Source organism: Bos indicus, chromosome 6 (genome assembly GCF_029378745.1).
Source record: "Bos indicus isolate NIAB-ARS_2022 breed Sahiwal x Tharparkar chromosome 6, NIAB-ARS_B.indTharparkar_mat_pri_1.0, whole genome shotgun sequence".
Classification (NCBI taxonomy): Eukaryota; Metazoa; Chordata; class Mammalia; order Artiodactyla; family Bovidae; genus Bos; species Bos indicus.
The window spans coordinates 57,628,375-57,652,292 of record NC_091765.1 but is presented as its reverse complement, the minus strand read 5'-3'; the positions used below and the strand labels follow the sequence as shown (position 1 = coordinate 57,652,292).

General features: G+C 42.6%; 2 protein-coding genes across 9 annotated transcripts in view; one reads left to right on the top strand and one right to left on the bottom strand.

The window, feature by feature from the left end:
- The window catches only part of RELL1 (RELT like 1), an 80,278-nt gene extending 75,606 nt beyond the window's left edge, over positions 1–4,672 (top strand). The window contains exon 7 of the mRNA XM_070791276.1: positions 2,623–4,672. The gene's annotated coding sequence lies outside the window, so the exon portion shown is untranslated. The remainder of the gene's footprint in view (positions 1–2,622) is intronic.
- Positions 4,673–21,173: 16,501 nt separating this feature from the next.
- Positions 21,174–23,918, bottom strand: part of PGCKA1 (PDCD10 and GCKIII kinases associated 1) — an 81,964-nt gene continuing 79,219 nt past the window's right edge. For all 8 annotated transcript variants that reach the window (XM_070791269.1, XM_070791274.1, XM_070791271.1 and 5 more), the window contains one exon: positions 21,174–22,914. In XM_070791269.1, coding sequence (XP_070647370.1) covers positions 21,981–22,914 — 934 coding nt within the window. In that variant the 3' untranslated portion in view covers positions 21,174–21,980. The remainder of the gene's footprint in view (positions 22,915–23,918) is intronic.

The window sequence follows — 23,918 nt, the reverse complement described above, 5'->3', positions numbered from 1 at the left end:
CCCAAAAAAGGTAGGTCAGTCTTATTAACTATGTAGGGTCCCATGGTGGTGGACCTGAGAATAACCGGTGGATGGAGTGGTTTTCCCCCTGTGGTCCCTGCTTCTAGCCTTCCTTAGCACTCATGCCAGCCCGTCCCTGGCATTCACACTGCTGTGTGCCCATAGAGAAGGCACTTTTTAACATTAATGCACTGTAGTAGAGAAATATTATTTTAAAATATATGTTTGTTTATAAATACAGTTGTATTCACAGCTGTAGAATGAAATGAGAAGGAATTTAACAACGTCAAATGCACCATGACACAGTACCAGAAATAAGGCTGCAGTTGGAAATTTAAAAGTTGTTCAGAACCTGGTGTTTTCTTTCCTCTGGATTATTGCTCAGATAAGACAGGTATTTACCTGGGAATTGATAGCTGCCATGCTGGTCAGGTTTTCCCTTTTGTTAAGTGTGTCTTTGTGAAGAGGGAGAGCCCAGAACTGTAATCAGTGCTGGGTAGTGTTCAGTAGCCCCTGAAAAGGTTAACTTTCCTTTTTTCTGCCTTGTTTCTGGTATTAGTAATCAAGACTTTAAGCAGCAGTTTGTACTTTCACATCCTCTTTCAAAGACATTGTGTGCAGGGCAGTTTTAATCAGCCACAGAAGACTATTGTGGAAGAGAGCCACCGTGATGGGATGCTGGTGATGGTCATGGTAGCTAACTTTTAGGAGGCTACTGACTGCTTGGCCTTGTGTTAAGCATTGTACATATATCCTCTTATGTAAAACCCCCAACAGCTCTATGAGGGATGCTGCAAAGAGGCCAGGGTTCAACAGCTAGTCACAGGGGTCTGGATTTGCGGACAGGCCACTGGCCCCAGACTCTTCCTTTTTAGCCAGCCTTGGTCTTACATGCTCTCTCCTTAAAGTTAGTCAAACCTGTGCAAAGAACTTTAAATGGGAAGTTCTACTAAGTTGGAATGATGAAAATGCTTACTTTGATGAAACATTTCATTCTAAGCCTGACATCCCTTGCTTTTGACCTTCTTGCTTCTGTGATGCAGGAAAGTCCAGGGCTGAGGGAGCAGCTGATAAAAAAGAGGAGACATAAAAATAGTTGGGTACCTATTTTCTAGTTAACGGCCTAGTTTGAAGTTTTCCTGAGAAAATTCTCTCTTCTTTGTTTACTTTTTCTTCTTTTAGGACACTTTTTCTATCTTTGCACCTCTGGCTTTTCTACTTTTTTTCCTTGATAATATCTTCCATATAATTATTAATCAACTCTTAAATGACAGTATTCCTGGAGTTGACTTTGTTCAGTCTTATGGCACAAATCCATAGCTCACTTGTGCTAGGTTGTAACAATGCAGTGCGGGGAATTACTTACTCGTTTATAATTAAGAACTTGGTTCATGCTGTTTTAGAGAACAATGTTTTATTTCCTTTTCAGTTAAAGGGATACGGTTCCTTTTCCCAACCCATTTAGATGGGAAATCTCTCTGTCTTTCACACACACACACACACACACTGAATATTATAAATGACACAATGACAGAAAAGGATAATGTGGACAGTGTTGGACTACATATCCTGAAGGATGGATTATGAAATAAGTATAACAACAACAAAAATAAATACAAAAAAAAGCAATACTTAATAAAGACATACTATTGACTCTTCTCTATTCCTTCCTATTTCTGTAAGTTGGTTTCATCTCTATTTCTGTTTAGCATTTTTAGGCAAACACGATCTGGAGAGACAAGAGAATGTTTTGTTCCTTAACCTGATGTAGGTTGGCCTGCGTGGTGTGTGTGTTTCAGTATACACAGGCGTACATAGAATTTTAGGATGCCTGTGTATCCTGGATCTTCAAGACGGGAAAGTAAAAGGGTACATAACTGTCACTTAGGTGAGACCACTGTAAACCAACCAAACAAAACACCCTTTGAGAAAAAAAGTAGAAAATTATTTTTCAGGTTTACAAGGGGTGTCATTTGTAATTTAAACATAGACACTGACGTGGGCCAGTTGTTGGAAGAACCTAAAAATATCGTATATAGCTTTCTGAAGGAGAAGGAAGACCTAGGACCGAGCATTTTGTCACCGTGTTCTTACTCGCCCAGCAAAGTCCCGGTCAGGCTGCCCCGGGGGCTCAGTGGAGATGTGGAGTGAAGTCAGTTTCGGGGGGCTTGGGAAAGACACTGTGCCTGACACACGTGAGGATACTCGTGATGACCACGCTCACCCTGTAGCTTGTTACTCATAGAATGGAAATGAAAAGTTAAAGCACAGGTTCCTGAATAAGTAATACAGGCTCTGCAGGGAGGACACCCACCAGTTACCCCAGAACCTTGTGTCCAACAGACCGAAGCCCTCAGACCACGGTGGTTCTCAAGTTCTGTTCTTTCTTGGTTTGTAAAATAAAGAGGTCCTTTGGAAATTGTGGTACTTAAATTTCCCTAGACCGAATTCTAGAAGAACCTGTAACGAGGGAAGGAATGCAATAGGACGGAGTGGGATGGGGTGGGATGAGGTGAGGATGGAAGATTGCAATTCCCCCATGTTCTTCAATATTCAGGCAGATTAATATGGGATATGATGCTCGCCTTTTATAATGCTTTACCTTTTTGTTTTCTCTTGCAGGTATGACTATATGTGAAGAGTTCTAAAAGACTGAGAACTTAAAATGTGTGAAGTTGCCTAGGGAATTATTTTTTATCTTTTATACAGTTTCTATGGTAGAGTCTACAGGCAAGTGGATGAAAGCCAAAAGGGAATACTGTTGCTATGCTGGATACAGAATTCAGTTTGCTTTGAAACAAATTTTGGTTTAAAAAATGTCTGGTGAGAAATTTTATTCCTTATCCAAGGAGGAAAAGAGCTCATTTTTTTAATCTTCCCAACCACTATCCCCCCCAATTCCCCATCCGTGGCCTTGGTGTACACACTGCAGTTTCTCCAGGACGGTCACTATGTACAGTGGAACTATTTGTGTACGGTCTGAGCTAATGCTCAGAGTGTGTGTGTATGCGCGTGTGTGTGTGTACACATGTCTGTGTACCTGTGCTTCTGTTCCCCCAACCCTTGGATCTCATTTTGTTACTGGTTGTAAGATGATCCTCTTACAGTTTAACTGTAATAGAAAATAAAAGATGCATCTTTGCTGGTGAAGGCTCCTTGAAGATAGTCTAGCCCTGGATACTTGATCCCCCCCAGGAGATTATGGAGTTGGAGGGAACCAGATGCTAGACTTTGGATTCGGAGACCAGAAATCAGCACTGACCTGCTGCCAGCATGCCACTCCTAGGTCACTCATAAAATACTGAGTTTTTTTTTTTTTTTTTTAACTCAAGCTAAGCAAATCTTATTTAGCCATTGGATAAGGGGGAAAATGGTTTAAAGTCACTCTGAAAAAGCCTTGTTTTGATAACCCAAGACCAAGACAAAACAATCTCCACTTCTGATGTAAGATGGGCCCGCACCTTCCTCTGGTATGTCTTCCTTGGTGTTCTTCCTGTTCTCCATCTTGTAACTAGTGCCTGTTTTTAAAGGATTCTTGAAGGTTACTTCCTCCTGTGGGCCTGGAGTACCCCACTTTTTAAAAAAAAAGCTGTACAGTTTATAGAACACCTGAAAGAACCCAGAGGTGAAGGAAGTGGTATATTTGTGGTAGGTCTGGGCCAAGAGGAAAGGAGTCCAGTGCAGGGACTTCTCCAAGACCTGCCTCTGTGTCAGTATTGCTGTGGTGCCTTGGGGCACTTCCTTTATTGCAAAAAGAAAACACAGTTCTCATTTATCTCAAAAGATAATTCTTATGAAAATGTACTTTAAAGTATTTACTGTAAATATACTCATTCCATTCTTTTTCTGGCACCAGACTAAAAATTTCTAACCTTTTAAGTGAATGGTATGTTCAATTTCATGTGAAGTTTTGCTGACAACTAATTAAAAGGTGTACGTGTGCATGCGTTTACACAGTGGACCAGGAGAAGGCAATATGGAAATAAATTTCACTGTGCTCCAAAAAGTAGCAATATAAGAATTTGGGGGGGGGTGTGCATTAGTATAAATAATATATATGCAGTCTAGACCAGTAGTTTTATAAAAAGGAATCATTTTTTGTTTTAAAAATATCATGCCCTCAAAATGATGAGGGATAAAGTGTAAGATATTCTTCAGCTTTAATTATTTTTTAATTTTATTCAGGTCAGAGCACTTTTTTAAATAGCAATACAACAGACAAGAAAATACTCAAAATATTTAAAATTGTATTTATACCAAGAGTCCATATGTTTTAAATATTTTCTAATACTTGAGCAGTTGCTGTCTGACTGGCTTCCAAATATGCCAAGAGTTAAGCATTCAATATTTTCAACATACGTGCTTTTTACTGGTTTATATTATCTAATAAGAACCCTTAAGTGTCTCCAGTACAACTGATGTTTACAGGCCTTTTGTGTTTTTCCTCCTTCTTTAGAAGGCTTGGGGAGCCACAACAAAGTTACTGTATAAAACACTAATGATGGACTAACTTCTGATGTAATAAATGAGTTGGCTACCACCTTGATGTAAAAATTTGTAAAGGGAATTTTTCACCGTTTTGAGTGTTAAATGTATTTTTAACTGTCTGGTTTGTACTTCTACAACTTTTGTACTACCAAAGAAGAGTTAAAAATAAAAATGTTAAACACAGGGAGCTGTTTTTGAATGATCCAATTGTTGGTGCCTTGGGTACTGAAAAGTACAATTGTAGTTGGTATAATTTATCAAGCTTAATGTCACAGTGACCATTTTCTTATGTCTAAATTGTCAAGTGACCATTTGGCTGACTTTCCTCATTGGGTTCTTCCTCTTCCCATAGTGATATCACCCCCTGATTATTATTTTAAGTCTGGAGATAATTTTGGATGTATGGAACAATTGCAGAAGCAGTACAAAGAGTTCTTGTATACTCTTCACCCCACTTTCCCTTATGGTATCATCTTACATAACCACTGAACAATGATCAAAGCTAAGAAATTAACATCAGTATAACACTGTGAATTAAGTCACAACATCATTCCAGTCTCACCACTTATCCCATTAACATCCTGTTCTGTTCCAGATCGCCCACCGCGTTTAGCCATTGGCATCCTTAGTCTCCTCTGACCTGTGATTGTCCCTCAGTTTTTTAGGATCTTCACGTTAGTGTGTACACATCAGTTATCTTATAGAATGCCCTTCAACCTAAGTGTGCCAGCTGTTTCTCCTGATTAGACTGAGGGTTTGCATTATAGAAAGGATGCCTTTCCTCTTGCTCCATACTGGGGGGCTGTTGGGGGAGAATGTGAGGTCGGTATGTATCACTAGGGATGTCAGCCTCCACTATTTGGCCCAGGTGGTGGCCACCAGCTTTCATTTCTATGAAGTCACTAGTTTTCCCTTTGTAATGAATAAGCTTTTGAGGGGAGAGACTTTGAGATTGGGGCTTCCCAGGTGGCACAGGAGTAAAGAAACTGCCTGCCAGTGTAGGAGATACGAGATGTGGGTTCGATCCCTGGACCGGGAAGATCCCCTGAAGAAGGAAATGGCAATCCACTCCAATATTCTTTCCTGAAAAATTTCGTGGACAGAAGACTCTGGTGAACTACAGTCCATGGAGTTTCAAATAGTCAGACTCAACTGATTGTGCTGCGCGCACACATACACTTTGAAATTCAGTTCAGTTCAGTCACTCAGTCATGTCCGACTCTTTGCGACCCCATGAATCACAGCACGCCAGGCCTCCCTGTCCATCACCAACTCCCAAGTTCACTCAAACTCAAGTCCATCGAGTCGGTGATGCCATCCAGCCATCTCATCCTCTGTCATCCCCTTCTCCTCCTGTCCCCAACCCCTCCCAGCATCAGAGTCTTTTCCAATGAGTCAACACTTCACATGAGGTGGCCAAAGTACTGGAGTTGCAGCTTTAGCATCAGTCCTTCCAAAGAAATCCCAGGGCTGATCTCCTTGCAGTCCAAGGGACTCTCAAGAGTCTTCTCTAACACCACAGTTCAAAAGCATCAATTCTTCTGTGCTCAGCTTTCTTCACAGTCCAACTTTCACATCCATACATGACCACAGGAAAAACCATAGCCTTGACTAGACGGACCTTTGTTGGCAAAATAATGTCTCTGCTTTTCAATATGGTATCTAGGTTAGTCATAACTTTTCTTCCAAGGAGTAAGCATCTTTTAATTTCATGGCTGCAGTCACCATCTGCAGTGATTTTGAAGCCCCCCAAAATAAAGTCTGACACTGTTTCCACTGTTTCCCCATCTATTTCCCATGAAGTGATGGCACCGGATGCCATGATCTTCGTTTTCTGAGTGTTGAGCTTTAAGCCAACTTTTTCACTCTCCTCTTTCACTTTCATCAAGAGGCTTTTGAGTTCCTCTTCACTTTCTGCCATAAGGGTGGTGTCATCTGCATATCTGGGGTTATTGATATTTCTCCTGGCTATCTTGATTCCAGCTTGTGCTTCTTCCAGCCCAGCGTTTTCTTATGATGTACTCTGCATATAAGTTAAATAAGCAGGGTGACAATATACAGCCTTGACGTTCTCCTTTTCCTATTTGGAACCAGACTGCTGTTCCATGTCCAGTTCTAACTGTTGCTTCGTGACCTGCATGTCTTAGTTTATTAGGGCTCCTATAAAAAACAAAGGTGGTGGCCTAAAACAGCAAAAATTTATTCTTTCACAGTTGAGGAAGCAAAAGCCTGACTGTCCCACGCCCCGTCTTGCCTCGTGGTGCTTCCTGGCAGTCATTGGTGTTTCCTGCTCTGTAGCTGCCTTGCTCCAGTGCCTGCCTGTCTTCACATGGACATGTCTGTGCGTGGGCCTCTGTTCACTCATCTCATGGGGACACCAATCATTATATGGATATAGGGCCCTTTGTAACCTAGGATAACTGCATTTTGATTACATTTGCAAAGACCCCGATTGCAAATACGATCAATCATCTCCACAGGAACCTGGAGTTAGAACTTCAACCTCTCTTTTTAGGGGACACAGTTCAACCCCCTACACCATCCATTGGTGGGTCTTGCCTGCAGCTGTTTTTACTGTGGGAGGGGACTCTTTCAGGTCGGTGGCTGTGACCTTTTGATATGGCTCCTCTTTATTTCTTCTTCACTTATCCCTTTTGCCCTCTCTACCTTTCTGGAAACCATAAGATGCTCCAGGCTCATCATCTCATCTTGTGCTTTCCTCATCTCAGCCTTGGAATCCACCGCTAATCAAGGAGCTCTGGCTCCCTCAGCCTTGGAATCCACCACTAATCAAGGAGCTCTGGCTCCCTTTATTGGAGAATGGTGTTTAGAAGTAGAGATCAGGGCACTCGGTGTGCTCGTTGATGCTGGGATGCTACCGCTTCCAGGCATGCATTTACACACACACATACTACTAACCTATACATGTACACCTCTTTATGTAACTTTTTATGTTTTCTTTAGGCTGACCATGTGGCATGTGGGATCTCAGTTCCTCAATCAGGGATCAAATATGTGCCTTTTACAGTGGACTGCCAGGGAAGTCCCTATGCAACTCTCTTTATTTTTTTTTAAATTTTATTTATTTATTTATTTTGACTGTGCTGGGCCTTCATTGCTGCTTGGGCTTTTCTCTAGTTGTGGCAAATGGGGACCGCTCTCTCGTCATGGTGCACAGGCTTCTCACTGTGGTGGCTTCTCGTTGCAGAGCACAGGCTCTAGGGCTCACAGGCTTGAGCATTTGTGGTTAGCGGGCTCTGGAGCACAGGTTCAATAGTTGTGGCACACGGACTTAGTTGCTCAAAGGCGTGTGGGATCTTCCCCGACCAAGGGTAGAACCCATGTCTCCTGCATTGGCAGGTGGATTCATTAGCACTGAGCCACCAAGGAAACCCTCTGTGTAACTATCTTTAGAACAAAATAACTGCTGCCTCTGACCCCAGTCCAGCTCACAGGCTTCCCTCTAAACTTCCCCCTTTCCCCCTTGGTAATTTTTCTCCAACAATAAAGAAACCTGGCTCTTATGATCTATGATCTTTTTATATCCGTATCAACTCTAGCATATGTATAAAGTAGTTTGAATATAGACCCCTAAAGAAATAGATTTCCAATGAGAGCACAGTGCCGTGTACTATTCTTCTAGTTTTGAGCCTTAGAAAATCCAGCCAGAAGCCCGTTAGCCAAAATTACTTAGGTCAGCACCTTCGTTCCCCACCCCTTGGACATGGTTATGTGATTCAGTTTTAACACAGAGTCATTTGTCATCATCTGCATTCCATCTTTCCTTCATATCCAGGTTAAGTTTCTTAAAATTTATGTACAGTAAACTTCACTCTTTGTGGTGCCTCATTGGGTTCTGATTATGAATTTTCATGTGTGTGTGTGTGTTTTCCTTGAAAACAAGATGATCAGTAACAGCTTATGCTAATAATTTTCAGCTCATGAAAACCAGGTAACCTAGAATGTATGCATGAGGGCAGATGTTAGGACTCCCCCTGCCGGGGAGTCATTTGAGGTTACAGGTTTTGTTCTTAATCAACAATCTGATATCCTCTCTAGGATCTTCCCTAGGATTCAGCTCTCTCTGGACACAGGTAGGTCCTGGTGAAAGTGCCAGGGAGACTGAGGGTCCATGGCCCTGTATGCTTCTGCCCCTCTTCCTCAAAATCAGATATCGAGGCTTCCTCCACCCTGATGTGACACAGTGGAAACATGGAGGAACACTTCCTCCCCTCCCACCCAGGGCAGCAGGATGGTGATGCTTTGGAAGTGGGGTTCCGCCAATAAAGGGTTTGGCTGTGGTCAAAGGAGACTCCGTTTTGCTTCCAAGATCCTTGAAGTGAAGTGGCTCATTCGTGTCCAACTCCTTGCGACCCCATAGACTGTAGCCTACCAGGCTCCTCCATCCATGGGATTTTGCCAGATCCTTGCCAGATCTTAAATCCTCTGACCCTTTTGTCTGTGGGGCAGCTTCTGTCCAGGGCTTCTTTCCTTCATTCCTCATCTTCCCAGGACCATTCTTTAGGACTGTTCTCAGATCTCTGGAGGTCTCTCACGGTAGATCCAAACACCAAAGGATAGCTGGGACTCCGTCCCCGGCATTCTGTAACCGCCCAGCTGGTGTCGCTGCCCACCAGATTCAGCAGCTGTCCCGACGGTTGTCGTCTGCCTCTCTCAGAGCTGGCATTCGCGCCCTCTGCCGGCCGAACGCGAGAACTGCAGGCGGCACAGCTTTGCTCTTTGTTGATGGTGGCTCATTGTCTGTCAGGGCCTGGAGCTCAGAAAGTATATAGGCATTTCATGATGATGTGCTGACTGAATAAATAAACAAAAGTCTACCTTAAAAAGATGAAAGATTATTATTACCTATTTTGTGGGAGTAAAAATTTGGATTTTTCTTAATTCATTTTCTGACCCTGCCAGCTGGTCTCTATTGTCTTTCTGCTAGGAAACCGCAGTTTCTTACCTAGGAACTTGCTTTCCTGTGCGTGTGACCTTGGATGCTGGTAGAAATCATTGAGTTCCACTTTAAAGGGAACCCTGTTTCCTGAATCCTGCCCTGGAAGTGGTGTGAGTATAGAAGCAGTGTGGTCTCAGAGAAGTAGCTTGGTCTTTGCTACTGGGTTTGAATCCTGGCTCTGATGCTCATGAGGGTATAGTGTTGGGAAATTGCCTTATCTCTGAGATGCAGTTTCCTCATCTGTAAAATGATCTGTCTCACAGGATTTTTAAGGACTAGAAATATTCATGCAGAGTCATGGGGCCTGCCATGATCTCCACATTCACTCTGATGGTGAGTGCTGCCATTGTCAACAGCCAGGCTTGGTAGTGTCTGTGTGTTTCTGTCCCACCGCAGCTGGTCAAGGTGGCCTGGGAAGAGTCTCAGCACACAGAATTTTCTCCAAGTGTGGAGCTGAGCTAGGAAATTTCTTGCTCTGAGTCTGAACCACAGTTAGAATTCAAAACCCTCATGGAAGAGGCATTGAATAGAGGACAGTCCATATTTTGAGGAGGCAGAGCACAGGAGTAGAAAAAAAGATCTGAGGGGACTTCCCTTGTCGTCCTGTACGGACTCTGTGCTTCCACTGCAGGAGGTCCGGGTTCAATCCCTGGTCAGGGAACTAGAGCCCATATCTTGCAACTAAAAAAAAAAACAACAACCCACATGCTGTATCCAAGACTTGGCACAGCCAAAATAAATAAAATAAATATTTAAAAGAAAAAGATCAAAAGATCTGAAGATGAAGAGGTAGTGTGTGTAAGGGGCAGCTGAAACTCCTTCAGCCCAGCTCTTCTACTGTCTGTGAACGATGCCACTGTTCCTGGAGAACACTTCTCCTCCTTCTTAGAACACAGCCAGGTGGCCCACTCTCTGACCACAGCTGGACGTGACTGAGGTGGGCGCATGACCATCTGTGACCTGGCCCAGTGGGGTCTCTTCCTGGGATATTTAACAACTGGAGCTGAAGAAAGTGGTTCATTTCTCTGGAGGCTAAAGCTGGTGGAGGCCACGCTTCCTGACATGCTGAGGAAGCCTGTCTGAAGAAAGGAAGGGAACATACGGAGGGAAGAGAGGCAGTTCTGGGTTCTCTCAAGGCCCAGATGCAGCTGCCCCTGAGGCTCAGCTGCCCGTCTGAGTTTTATGACCATTCCAAGAACATTTCTCTCTGGTCTTCCCTCGTGTGTGTAGAGTTTCTATCACTTGCAACAACAACCACAAAACCCCACAGGCAATGCAATTATTTACAGAGAAGTAGATCCATGAGGGGTATCAGAGCCACATGGCTAGTGGAGCCCAGGTCTCCAGTCTTCCAGCTGAGACCACCCAACGCTGCTCTGGATTCACAGTCAGGGACCCTGGCCCTTGCAGCTTCTGCTCTGAAATGCTTATGAAAACCCTCTCCGGACTTCACTGCCTTGGGATGACTGCCCTTCCCCCATCTTTCCTTGATCTGCTACAGGGCTTGTGACTGTAGCTCCCTTAAGAGCACGGCTTTGATATTCAGATGACTTTACTTCTGGCTTTAAGGTTTGCAGATCTCAATCTTCTGCCTATAGACTGAAGATAACATGTGTCTTTTTAGGGCTTCCATGAGGGTTCCACAAGCTTGGGCCGGTAGTGCTCTTAGCACTGACCTTCTCCGGAGGCTCAGTGGTAAAAAATCCTCCTGCAATGCAGGAAATACAGGAGACATGGGTTCGATCCCTGGGTTGGCAAAATCCCCTGGAGGAGGAAATGGCAACCCACTCCAGTATTCTTGCCTGGAGAATCCCATAGACAGAGGAGCATAGTGTGCTATAGTCCATAGGGTTGCAAAGAGTCGGACACGATTGAAGCGACTGAACATGCATGTATGCGCTTAGCAGGAGGCTGGATACAACCAGCACTTACTCAATGAACTGCCTCAGTTCAGTTCAGTCACTACCCAATAGCCTGCAGCACACCAGGCTTCCCTATCACCAACTCCTGGAGCTTGCTCAAACTCAAGTCCATCAAGTCAGTGATGCCATCCAACCATCTCATCAGCTTCAGCATCAGTCCTTCCAATGAATATTCAGGACTGACTTCCTTTAGGGTTGACTGGTTTGATCTCCTTGCAGTCCAAGGGACTCTCAACAGTCTTCTCCAACACCACAGTTCAAAAGCATCAATTCTTCGGTGCTCAGCTTTCTTTGTAGTCCAACTCTCACATCTATACATGACTACTGGAAAAACCATAGCTTTGACTATGTGCACATTGGTCAGCAAAGTAATGTCTCTGCTTTTTAATATGCTAAGTTGGTCATAGCTTTTCTTCCAAGGAGCAAGTGTCATTTCATGGCTGCAGTCACCATCTGCAATGATTTTGGAGCCCAAGAAAGTAAAGTCTCTCACTGTTTCCATTGTTTCACCATCTATTTGCCATGGAGTGATGGGACCAGTTGCCATGATCTTTGTTTTTTGAATGTTGAGTTTTAAGTCAGTTTTTTCACTCTCCTCTTTCACTTTCATCAGGAGGCTCTTTAGTTCCTCTTCACTTTCTGCCATAGGGTGGTGTCATCTTCATATTTGAGGTTAATGATGTTTCTCCCAGCAGTCTTGATTCCAGCTTGTGCTTCATCCAGTCTGGCATTTCACATGATGTACTCTGAATGTAAGTTAAATAAGCAGGGTGACAGTATACAGCCTTGATGGCCTCCTTTCCCAATTTGGAACCAGTCCATTGTTCCATGTCTGATTCTAACTGTTGCTTCTTGACTTGCATACAAGTTTCTCAGGAGGCAGGTAAGGTGGTCTGGTATTTCCATCTCTTTAAGAATTGTCCACAGTTTTTTTGTGATCCACACAGTCAAAGGCTTTAGCGTAGTCAATGAAGCAGAAGTAGATGTTTTTTCTGGAATTCTCTATTTTTTTCTATGATGCAATGGATGTTGGCAATTTGATCTCTGGTTCCTCTGTCTTTTCTAAATCCAGCTTGAACATCTGGAACTTAGCATGGGGCTGGATACAGCCAGCACTTACTCAATGATCTGCCTCAAAGTTGCTAAATTCAGCTCCTCTTTAGTGAAAAAAAATGATACAATGATGAAAGTTCGACCATTTGAGTGTGGGTTCTTGATGTTTCTGCCACATTCATATTGCTTAATGTTGAAGATGGATCTAGGGTAGGGGTGAGGTTGGTGAGTAGGAGGAATTGGGTAACAGAAGGAACTTCTGAGATTCTTTCTGGCCCATGATTTTTCTGGAACCAGACCAAATACCTTCAGTGAGAGAACTATCTCGTTACTCTGATGTTACATGGACACAGATCTGTAAGACAAGGGGTGTGCTCTTTCCCCGCATGTTCAGGCTGTCATTTTATCTTATCACTGTTAGGATAAGACATGAATGTCGGGCTTCTCGGGGGGGTCAGTGGTAAAGAATCCACCTGCCAGTGCAGGAGATGTGGGTTTGAACTCTGATCCAGAAGATCCCACATGCTGCAGAGCAACTAAGCCTGTGAGCCACACCTCTGACCCTGTGCTCTGGAGCCTGTAGCCCAGGGGCCACAACTAATGAAGCCCATGCCCCTAGAGCCTGTGCTCTGTAACAAGAGAAACCACCACGAAGAGAAGCCCGCACATCGCAACTAGAGACTAGCTCCTGCTCTCCGCAGCTAAAGAACAGCCTGTGCAGCATCGAAGACCTAGCACAGCCAAAAAAGAGAGATGAATGTGGCACAGCCTTAAAAAAAACTTGATTTCTTTTTATTTGCAAGTTAATCTGTCAAGAAATTATAGAGAAAATACCAAAGAAAACAATCCCTCTGAAATAACTAACCAACCCTACCAAACTGAAGATTTCTATCTTGCACTAAAAGTGCATTTTATTTAATATAGATGTATTTGTGGCAAGGGAGGATAAAAGAAATAGGTCAGTTTTAATGCCTCAAACAGCATGACTTAAAATTGGAACTAGGCATAAATTACTGTGTATTCTCCAATGGTTAAATGATGAAAATAAAATACATGATAATGATGAGAATAAAAATATATTAAATTTGAAGTGCCTCCAATGTGCATATTTGCCTTGAGATAATTGTTAGTAATGTAGGTAGAAAAGGGTTTATCTAGTTTAGAAACTGTTCAATATTATTAGAAGTGGTGCAGAAAGCTTCAGTAGTCACAGAAATCAAAATTTAGTTATTAAAAAAAGTGTAAGTGCTACTAAGAAAAAAGTGGTCCGGTGTGAGATGATCACTGGATAATAAAATCACAGCTTACATTTACTATTTACCTGGTGCTGAGTGTGTACTAAGCCCTTTATATTCTGTGTCTTCTGTAAGTTGCATTACAGACCAAGGGAGGCGTGGCCACCACTTCTATTCTATTCTGACAAAACTGAGGAAAGGACTCTCAAGTTACTTTGCATTGGTCATTCATGTCATCACTAAAACATAAATATCATTAATAGTAGACAACATCAGAATTTTACAGATAAGGCCTTGACTAACTTTTCAATTCATTATTAAACTCTTCCTCAGAACCATAGAAAAAAAGCCACTTTCTTTACTAATTGACAGTATATGTAAGTTTACTTTTCTAAGAGAGGGCTTCCCTGGGACCTCACACCGTGAAGAGTCTGCCTGAAATGCAGGAGACCTGGGTTCAATTCCTGGGTTGGGAAGATCTCCTGGAGAAGGAAATGGCAACCCACTCCAGTATTCTTGCCTGGAGAATCCCATGGTCAGAAGAGCCTGGCGAGCCCCAGTCCTTGGGGTCACAAAGAGTTGGACATGACTGAGCAACTAACACTTTTCTACAAGTGGATGTCCTCGCCTCCACCTCCTTGGTTTTGATTCAGCTCTTCTTTTAGCCTGATGGCAACAAGCTGTCTCCAAAGAGGTGGTACTATATATTCCTAAAAAGGACCAGTTTGTTGTTCAATCTGAGTTCAGTTGAGATTCTGCCGCTGACTGTGTGACCATGGATGAGTTAGATAGCTTTTTTGAGCCTCCATTTCTCCATCTGTGAAATGGGGATAACCATACCTACAACTCATAGGGTTATGGTAGACTTAAGCAAGATAATGCATATGCAGAACTTCAACTATGGTAGCTGCTTAATAAAAATTTTTTTTAAGTTAAGCTATATTTGCACCTGTAAGTGCTGGAGAGGATGTGGAGAAAAGGGAACCCTCTTGCACTGTTGGTGGGAATGTAAATTGATACAGCCACTATGGAGAATAGTATGGAGAGTTCTTAAAAAAAAAAAATAAGGAATAAAACTACCATATGACCCAGCAATCCCACTATTGGGCATATACCCTATGAAAACCACAATTCTACAAAACACGTGTACCCCAATGCTCATTGCAGCACTATTTACAATAGCCAGGACATGGAAGCAATCTAGATCTCCATGACAGATGAATGGATAAAGAAGCTGTCATACATATATATGATGAAATACTACTCAGTCATAAAAAGGAAGGAATTTGAGTCAGTTCTAGTGAGGTAAATGAACCTAGAGCCTGTTATACAGAGTGAAGTAAGTCAAAAAGAAAAACAAATATCATGTGTGAACCCGTATATATGGAATCTAGAAAAATGGTGCTGATGAACCTATTTTTCAGGGCAGCAATACAGATGCAGAAATGAGAACAGACTTGTACACAGTGGAGGAAGGGGAGGGTGGTGAATTGAGACAGTAGCATTGAAACATATCCATTACTATATGTAAAATAGACAGCCAGTGGGAGTTTGTTTTATGATGCGGGGAGCTCAACACAGTGCTCTGTGACAATCTGGAGGGGTGGGATGCAGTGGGAGAGATGGCAGGAAAGTTTAAGAGGGAGGGAACATATGTATACCTATGGCTGATTCACATTGATGTATTGCAGAAACCAGCACAACATTGTAAAGCAATTATCCTCCAATTAAAAATAAATTTTAAAAGTTACCTGAAAAAAAAAGAAAAAAGAAAAAAAAAAAAAGTTACCTGGTGGCTCAGTGGTAAAGAATCCTCCTGCCATTGCAGGAGACATGGGTTTGATCCCTGGGTTGAGAAGATCCCCTGGAGACGGAAATGACAACCCACTTTAGTATTCTTGCCTGGGAGATCCTATGGACAGAGGAGCCTGGCGGGCTACAGTCCAAGGGTTCACAAAAGAATCAGACATGACTTAGTGACTAAACAACAACAAGAACAATAAATTAAAAAAAGAAAAAAAAACTTAAGAAAATTGAAAAACAAAAAACCAAAAATCATAACTTGATGGCTCTCAGAAATTCTTACTGAATAAAATTTTTTATCAATAATTGTATGATTTGGCAAATTATTTTGAAAGTGTCTTTGCAGATACTTTTTTTGTTATAAAATTTTCACCTATAACTTTTAATTTAAATGCTGTAATAGTCTTTGGTTTGTCTCCTGCCCAATCATTGATGTCATGAAGATCTTGGAACCTATGATCACATGGCTTCATAAATGGGTGATTAAAAACTTTTGATACTGTTCTAGACATCAACATTTAAGACAGGGAGAGTACAGTAGTTAATGAGAAGAGACCAGCAACTCTCTTTGGCCTGTAAAAATCTTCACTTGTTTATATAAGAACCAAGGTTTATATGTGCCAATCTTGATGGCTTTAGGACTACTTTGGAGAATTAAAAAGGGATTGAGTAGGACCTAGAAATGAAATTATTTTTGTGGGTTTTTTTTTTAAGGTTAGTAACTGGTGTCAAGGGAAAACTTCATGGTTTTGTTTTTAAAATACCAAGATCCTCACTCAACAAATACTCTAATTAGCTTGGTCAGTCATGTGAATTGGGAATGTGTAATTCTGATAAGGCATATGAGTAAAATTCTTTGTCTATCTTCTGGTCTCTGGGTCATATTTTATCCTTGCTGTGTATGAACTATTCCAAAATGGTTAAAAGCAGAAAATACAGAAGTCTTCCAAAAACTAAGCTCAGAGTGGTATTGGGGTGTGCGTTCACATTTGCTTGTATTCTGTTCTAAGTGTATGGTCACATGCATATGTAGGCTATGTATTTTGTCGAAAATCTTAGTTCAGTTTTGTCTATTTAGAGTGTTTTTATACACAGTTCATTTGAGCTTCTAAATCAGGGGTTTTCAAAGTAGGTTTCACATAACCCAGGGGTGTGGGATGAATGGATTAAAACCCAGATTGATATTTATCTTAATGTTATTGATGTTGTTCAGTTGCTAAGTCATGCCCGACTCATTGCAACCCCATGGACTGCAGCCTTCCAGGCTCCTCTGTCCTCCAGTATCTCCCAGCTCTACAAAGTATATGACACAGTACAAGAGGACAGAACATTTATTTGTAAACATACTTCTATTAGGGGTAAGAGTGTGACTTTTTTTATTGATAGCTGGTGCAAGATCAAAAAGATGAAGCAAGTCCTGCTCCGGTCTCTGTGTGTCTCCAAGTGTGGCTGGAGAAATATCCGCATCTACGCTGCAGATGCCGGGGCCTCACCCAAGACCTGCTGAATCCAAGTCTCTGAGAGCTGGGACCCAGAAACTTGCTTTCGTAAAACAAGCACACTCAAATTTGAGAATGTCTGCTTTCCACTGGACATGTAGTAGTGATCCCCATTTCACAGATGAGGAAACTCAGGCACAAAGGTTAAGAAACTTAAACCCAAAATCATACAATGAGTAAGAGGCACAGGCTAATTCCACCCTAGGCTGATTAAAAAAGTGGATGAGTGTGAGTGCCCAGCCTGCGCTGTGTGGTCAGAACCGTTGAACACCTGGAGGTCACCACCCAAGGCTGCAGGGGTTTTAACTGCAGAGTCAACCCCTTTGTACTTTTTCTAACATGAGGAGCCAAGAGAAAAGTGACATCAGAGTCTTGTGTCACAAACATACATCCTTTCTTTTCTTGCCCCTCCAGGATTTGAAAGATTGAATTCAAGATGACTGAAAAGCGTGGTCAGCCAAGTTTCCTACTGCTTGGCCCCAAACATTGGTTTTCTTAAGGTTTTTGTCTCAATTTGGGTGTAGGTTCCTCAGGGTAACCTGCTCTCATGATGGAGACCAAACTTCCACTGGATACTCAGTGCCGCTCCACCTCCATCTTCCCAATGACTGCCAAGCAGCCTCCTTATTCAAATGGAGAAGGGCCATCTGAATGAGGATGTGAAAATGTTAGTCGCTCAGTCGTGTCGGACTCTTTGTGACTCCAGGCTCCTCCGTCCACGGGATTCTCCAGGCAAGAATACTGGAGTGAGATGCTATGCCCTTCTCCAGATCTTCCCAACCCAGGTCTCTTGTATTGCAGGCGGATTCTTTACCATCTGAGCCACCAGAGAAGACCCTGAGTGAGGAAGGTGAATAATAAACATAATTTTTTTTGTCATATTCATATAGACAGTGCTTCCACAGCCCTGCATTCATACCTTTATCACAACATATCCCAATCAAATAATTAGCATTCAGAATCTTAATCAGCTGCATGATGTCTCTTCCACTATATGTGAAGAGCTTTTAGTCTTTTATTCAACAAATAATGTCCTGAGTACTCACTTTGTGCCCACACTATCCTAGATCTAGGCAAAAGGCATTTACTATAGTCACTTTAGTTGAGGGAAAAAATGCTAATAGTCAGTGCCAAGCAACTAGCTTGAATGTGTTGGTAAGAGTCGCTCATAATGGGCATATTTAATAGATTTGCCTAAAATGTTGTTTCTTAGAGTGCTTGAGGGTGTTTCAAAAGTTAGCCTGTTACATGTCTACTGTAAACTAACACATTGGGGGAACTTACGAGCTTAGTAAACAAATGAATGAGTAATTTATCTCCGTAAATTAACAGAGAGTGTCTACCATAAAAAATAAATGCCAGCTTGTCTCTTTAATCATCACCAACTATAAAATAGTAGGTTTTAAAATGAATGAGGTTTAATCTGGGAAAAAAATAAGAACAGAAAGCAAGAATTCCCACGTTTTCATCATATGGACTCATTGGACAAATAGGAGTCCCATTGGTGAATAAAGTTCAAGTTCAATGCCAGGGGCCACATTCCTATGTCTGCACACAGACGACAAAACTAAGGAAGTCAGATCTATACTCATGTACTTGCATTTGGTGCCTCCTTCATTCTTCCTAAGGCCTCCCATTGGGAGATACTGATGAAGAGTTAAGATGAGAAGGGGTGAGGGCGGGGGCAGGCAAGATAGGAATAGGGAATTAAGCAGTACAAACTGTTCTGTATAAAATAAGCTGCAAGGACATAATGAACAATACAGGGAATATAGCCAATCTTTTATAATAGTCGTAACTACAAATGGAGTATAACCTTTAAAATTTTTAAATAACTTTGTACATCTGAAACATATATTATTGTACATTAATTATACTTCAATTTAAAAAAGCCTGACTTTCCTGGTGGTCCAGTGGTTAAGACTCTGCACTTCCTTTGCAGGGGGCACAGGATCCATCCTTGGTTGAGGAACTAAGATCCCACAAACATGTGGTGTGGCCAAAATAAAGAAGAAAAGAGATAATCTTGCCCTTAGGGTCAGGGCAGAGGAAGGGCTAAAGAGAAAAATGGTGAGTGGCTAATAGTTACTGAGTGTGGACGAATGGGTGTGTGCTAAGGAACTCAAATTCTCTTCATTCCTTTTCGAATCTGGTTTGACAACTCTAACAATATGCTACCATCTGTCTTGGAAACTGGGGGGAAACATCTAATTTCACATTTATATGATAGTTAAACTTCCCTCAGTAAGAAGTGAAATGTAACTTCTTAGGTCGAGAAAACTGCATGTAATATAGAAATAATATAGAAATGCAGTTTCCTAAGATCGTGGGGACGGTGGTGTCCACTTCTACTCACAGCCAGTGCCTGACATTCAGTGTGCATCGGTGCTGCCATGCTGTCGAGAATGTTTGAAAAGAATCAGTATCATCAGCATCACTTTTGATAAGGCGCGCCACCAGGCTGCAGAAAGATGTTACACAGAGCAGGAGTCTCAGCTGCTAGACAAGCTGGGGGATGAAGCTAAAATCTGGGGTTTCCTCTCAACCTAAAGACTCTGGCTTTTCCTCTGACGTCCTTTGGTGGAGCCTGGATGTTGGGGTAGAGGTAAAGGGGCCCAGGCTGCTTTTAAAAAAGCACTTGAAGTTCTTGGTCATCTGTTAACCTTTTTGAAGCAGTTGTTCACATAATCTTAAAAACTTTAGAGTTATTAATCATGATGAACTCTGCAGCAGTCCTAAAATGTAAAATTAGGTCCACATGTAAATGTAAACACAGAAGTGTGTTGCTGTGCCCAGAAAAAAGACTTATTTGCAGAAATACCTCATCTTACCTTTTCCTTGTCAGATTTTTCTTTTTTATCCTTCTGTTTTGGAGATACCAGTGGGAAGTTGCTACGCAGCTGTCCAGTTCTCCTTTCCCCTTGGACCAAAGGCTTAGACCTTTTCCGTGTCACACTAAATGAAAACAATTATCTTTCAATCTCTTGCAAATTGGCTCTTTGTGTTTGGAGGACCAGGCTTTTGTGTTTGGAGGACCTGATGTGGCAGATTGTAAACAATCTCAAAACTCAATGTCCATTCTCTCCCTTCTCAGTAACTGAATCCTGAACTTATTTGGGATAGCCATGCTCATAGCTAGAAAGGTAAGTTTTCCAGCCTCTCTGGCAGTTGAATGTGTCCAAGTAACCAGATGTTGATCAATGAGGTAAAAGTGGAACGCTGAATTCTAGTAAGACCTCTAGTAAGAAGGTCCTTACTAGAGAGGGAGTGAGATCTTCTGACCTGTTATTCTTTTTTCCAAATGGAAAGCAAATGTAATGACTGGAGCCCCAGCAGTCACTGTGGACCAGGCAGTTGTCTTGAGAAGTAAGCCAAACGATAGAAGGAACACAAGTCACCGATACCACAGAGTCCTCTGCCAGCCTGGATTTCTATCTCCAGACTTCTTTTACATAAAAGATAAGTAAATCTCTGTTTTTATAAGACACTTTATCATATACAGCTGGACCTAATCACAACAGATACACTTGGGAAATTGTTGAAGGAACCACTTTGAAACATTAAGCTTTTGGTGTACTAAATAGCGAACACATCTACAATCCAATTAGCAATGCCAACAGTTTAATCTTTAAAAGCTCGGAGTGACATTGTATGTAGACATGGCTTGTTATCAAGCAAATCCAGGGAAATGTGTCTGTTAGGCTCAGAAATCATGTTTTATGTTAAATAATAACCAAATGGAGCAATGACATTATGACAATCTCTATAAATATATATTATTATTGTTGTCACTTAACCGATGGGCAAATAGAAAGGATATATTACTTGTCCCAGGTTACATGGCAAAGCTGGAAATCCAACCAAAGTGAGTCAGATTTCAGTTTGTGTTATGAAACACTATAATAAGGAATCCTCCATATTTATATTTTTCTAGATAGTCTTGACCATCCCCTAAATTCTCCATTGAGCCATGTCAAAATAGCTGAAACCCAGGAAGGGCTATTCATCCTTAAAGTAAGAGCTGCACAGGTAGTCATGGCATCAAGAGTTTGACCTACAGGGACAGAGTCAAAGTCATTCCTGGCAAATCAATCTAGTCTCCTCTTCAACTGTAATTTAATAGTCTATCTCTTTAAATTGAAAGAAACCTCAAGGGTCACTAATAGTCTGGGAAAATTAGAAGCACTATTGACTTAAGACACTCAGACACATATGTGGTTATTGTTTAATCACAATCAGACATTACGTGGCACAAAATACTCCATCCATCTCTTTGCTGCTCCAAATCTCACAAACATAAAAACCTGAATTTTAAACAAAGAAGTCTTTTGACCAAACTCCCCAATCCCAAAGGAGATGAAAAAGTAATAATGTAAAAAAGTTAAGGTCAAGGTGGTCTGATATCACAGCTAATGACTAACCATTTGTTTACAGGCGGCTCCTGCTCCACCCTGAAAGCTGCCAAGCTCCATTCTCTGTCCAACAAGTGGTTAGTGATCGGTTCCCTGGGTGATTGTCCCTGAAGGTAAGCCATGCTCTGGGGGGTACATTAGGCACTTTAAGTAGGGGTAGTTACCTTTCCCTGACTGGGTATAATGTTTGGCTCTCAAAAGCAAGGTAAGGAATTTTACACTCAAACAGAATGTCTTGTGAATCTCTGCCCCTGGGATTAAGCGCTGGGATCCCAGGGCGTTCTCACGAACACCTGCACCACGCGTTCTGCAGTTGTGCGCATTGGCCAGCAGGGTGTTTAAGGTCTGCATGTTCTGTGGACACCAGCACGGTGGTCCACTCTGACTTATAGTCTCTTGAGCTTTAGCCCATCTAGACGGTGGTACTCTTCATAATGAACAAGCAGCATGGCGCTGATGCTCACATCCATCAGAACTGGCGCTGGGTGTCAACCCCTTGTAAGGCTGCAGCCGTATATGCTGCATTTATCAGCTCTGGGTTTTAGCAGCAAACCCAGGCCCGTGTGACCAGATCATCACTAGCTTATTTGCCTGGAGAACCCCCTCCCCTACTCGGCCTCATCCACATCTTCCCCCGCAGTAGCTGCTTCTAAGGCCGCGAGGGCTTCGGCCACCTCCGCGTCCTCATCCGCCGTCTCCCAGCTCCCGTCTCCGGGGGAGCCAGGGGCCTCCTCCCACCCGTTTCTCGAATCGACCACAGGCACGTCCTGAGCAGGATCGTCTTTGTCAAAGTAGACACTTGGGATTTCAGTTGTCACGGCCTCGTTTAATGAATCCCAGCTTCTCTTTATGGAGAAGGGCATATTCAAACCACACTCCCCTGCCGGGGGGTGAGCACCTTCCTGGGGTTCCTTCTCAGAGTGGATCTTGAAAAGACGGTCCTTCTCTTGGTGATCAACGTGATCAGTGTTGTCTTCAGCTGAGCTAGAAAACGGAGGGTAGTCCGGGGTGGGTATCTGGAGGACTTGGGCTGGGACTTCCCAGGCCGCAAGCCCGGCTGTGGATGGCGTGCCAGAGCCCCCATTCCTGATTACCTGCGTCTCTCCCGAGCCCAGCTGCATGCAGTCCAGCTCCCTAGCACTCCCTCCTTCAAGGAAGGGCTGGGTCGGGTGACCTTTGTTTGCAGCACTGGCCCAGGAGTCTCTGGCCCCCTGAGGGGGCCCCGGCTCACCAATGAGCTGCAGGACAGCAGCGGGGCCAAGGCCATTGATGGCCCCGCTAGTCTTCTCGGCACAGGGTCCCCCCACAGTATCCTCCGAGAGGAGCGGTCCTCGGGGCGGCCCGTAGGGCTCCTGCGGAGCGGCTGTTCCGCTCCCGCTTGCAGTCCTCTTGGAGCCCTCATTCGGAGGGTCACCCTTGTGCACCAGGATTTCGCTGCTCTGTTTGTCTTTCAATTTAAGAGTGTCCTCTTCATCTAACTTGCAGCTGTTTACTTCGTTAACGTAACCAGGGGAGGGCACGTGAACTGGATCGAAGAGATAGCTAGGATGAGAAGAAGGAAGATCAGTCAAGTATTAACTTTATTAATAACTAACTTTCATTATTAATATTTCTACTACAGGCTCTGCTGCTGGTCTATGGTTCCTGTTAATTTCCATGATTACTCTTTTAAGCCTATCAGTTCAGTTCAGTTCAGTTCAGTCGCTCAGTCGTGTCCGACTCTTTGCGACCCCATGAATCGCAGCACTCCAGGCCTCCCTGTCCATCACCAACTCCCGGAGTTCACTCAGACTCACGTCCATCGAGTCAGTGATGCCATCCAGCCATCTCATCCTCTGTCGTCCCCTTCTCCTCCTGCCCCCAATCCCTCCCAGCATCAGAGTCTTTTCTTATGTGTACCTAATTAAATAGATATTGGACATGAATCTGAGCAAACTCTGGGAGATGAAGGACAGGGAAGCCTGGCATCCTGCAGTCCATGGGGTCGCAGAGAGTCTGACAGGACGTGGTGACTAAACAGCAACAATTAAGTAGATACAGTGGTATCGAAGTATAAAAGTGGTCTACCGACAGGAAACAGATCTTAGGAAGGAGCTAGAAAAAGGGCAGGAAGAAGGTGAAGAACAAAGTGGGTCATGACATTTAAATACAAAAAAAAAGTAAATAAATAAAACAAACGTTCAACAATAGGAAGATAAGTGGTTAAGAACTGATGCCACAATCCCTCAGTGGAATATTATGTAGTCATTAACATTTCTGCGGTGATTTATTTTCAGTGATACCATTTCAGGCATAACAATTGTGACGTCTGGACTAGCATCAAAGTTATTCACAATAAATACTTTTGAATGGCACCTAACATTAAATTATAACTATAGTGGAAAAAATGATATATGTATGTAGGTATGTATATGTATATATTTATACCTATTTATGTATACACACATAGATACAGATATGGGATAGAACTAACATAATAAAGATAGTTTTGTTATAGAAGCAAAATGATCAGCTAATTTTCCCCCTTTATTTTATATAGAATTATA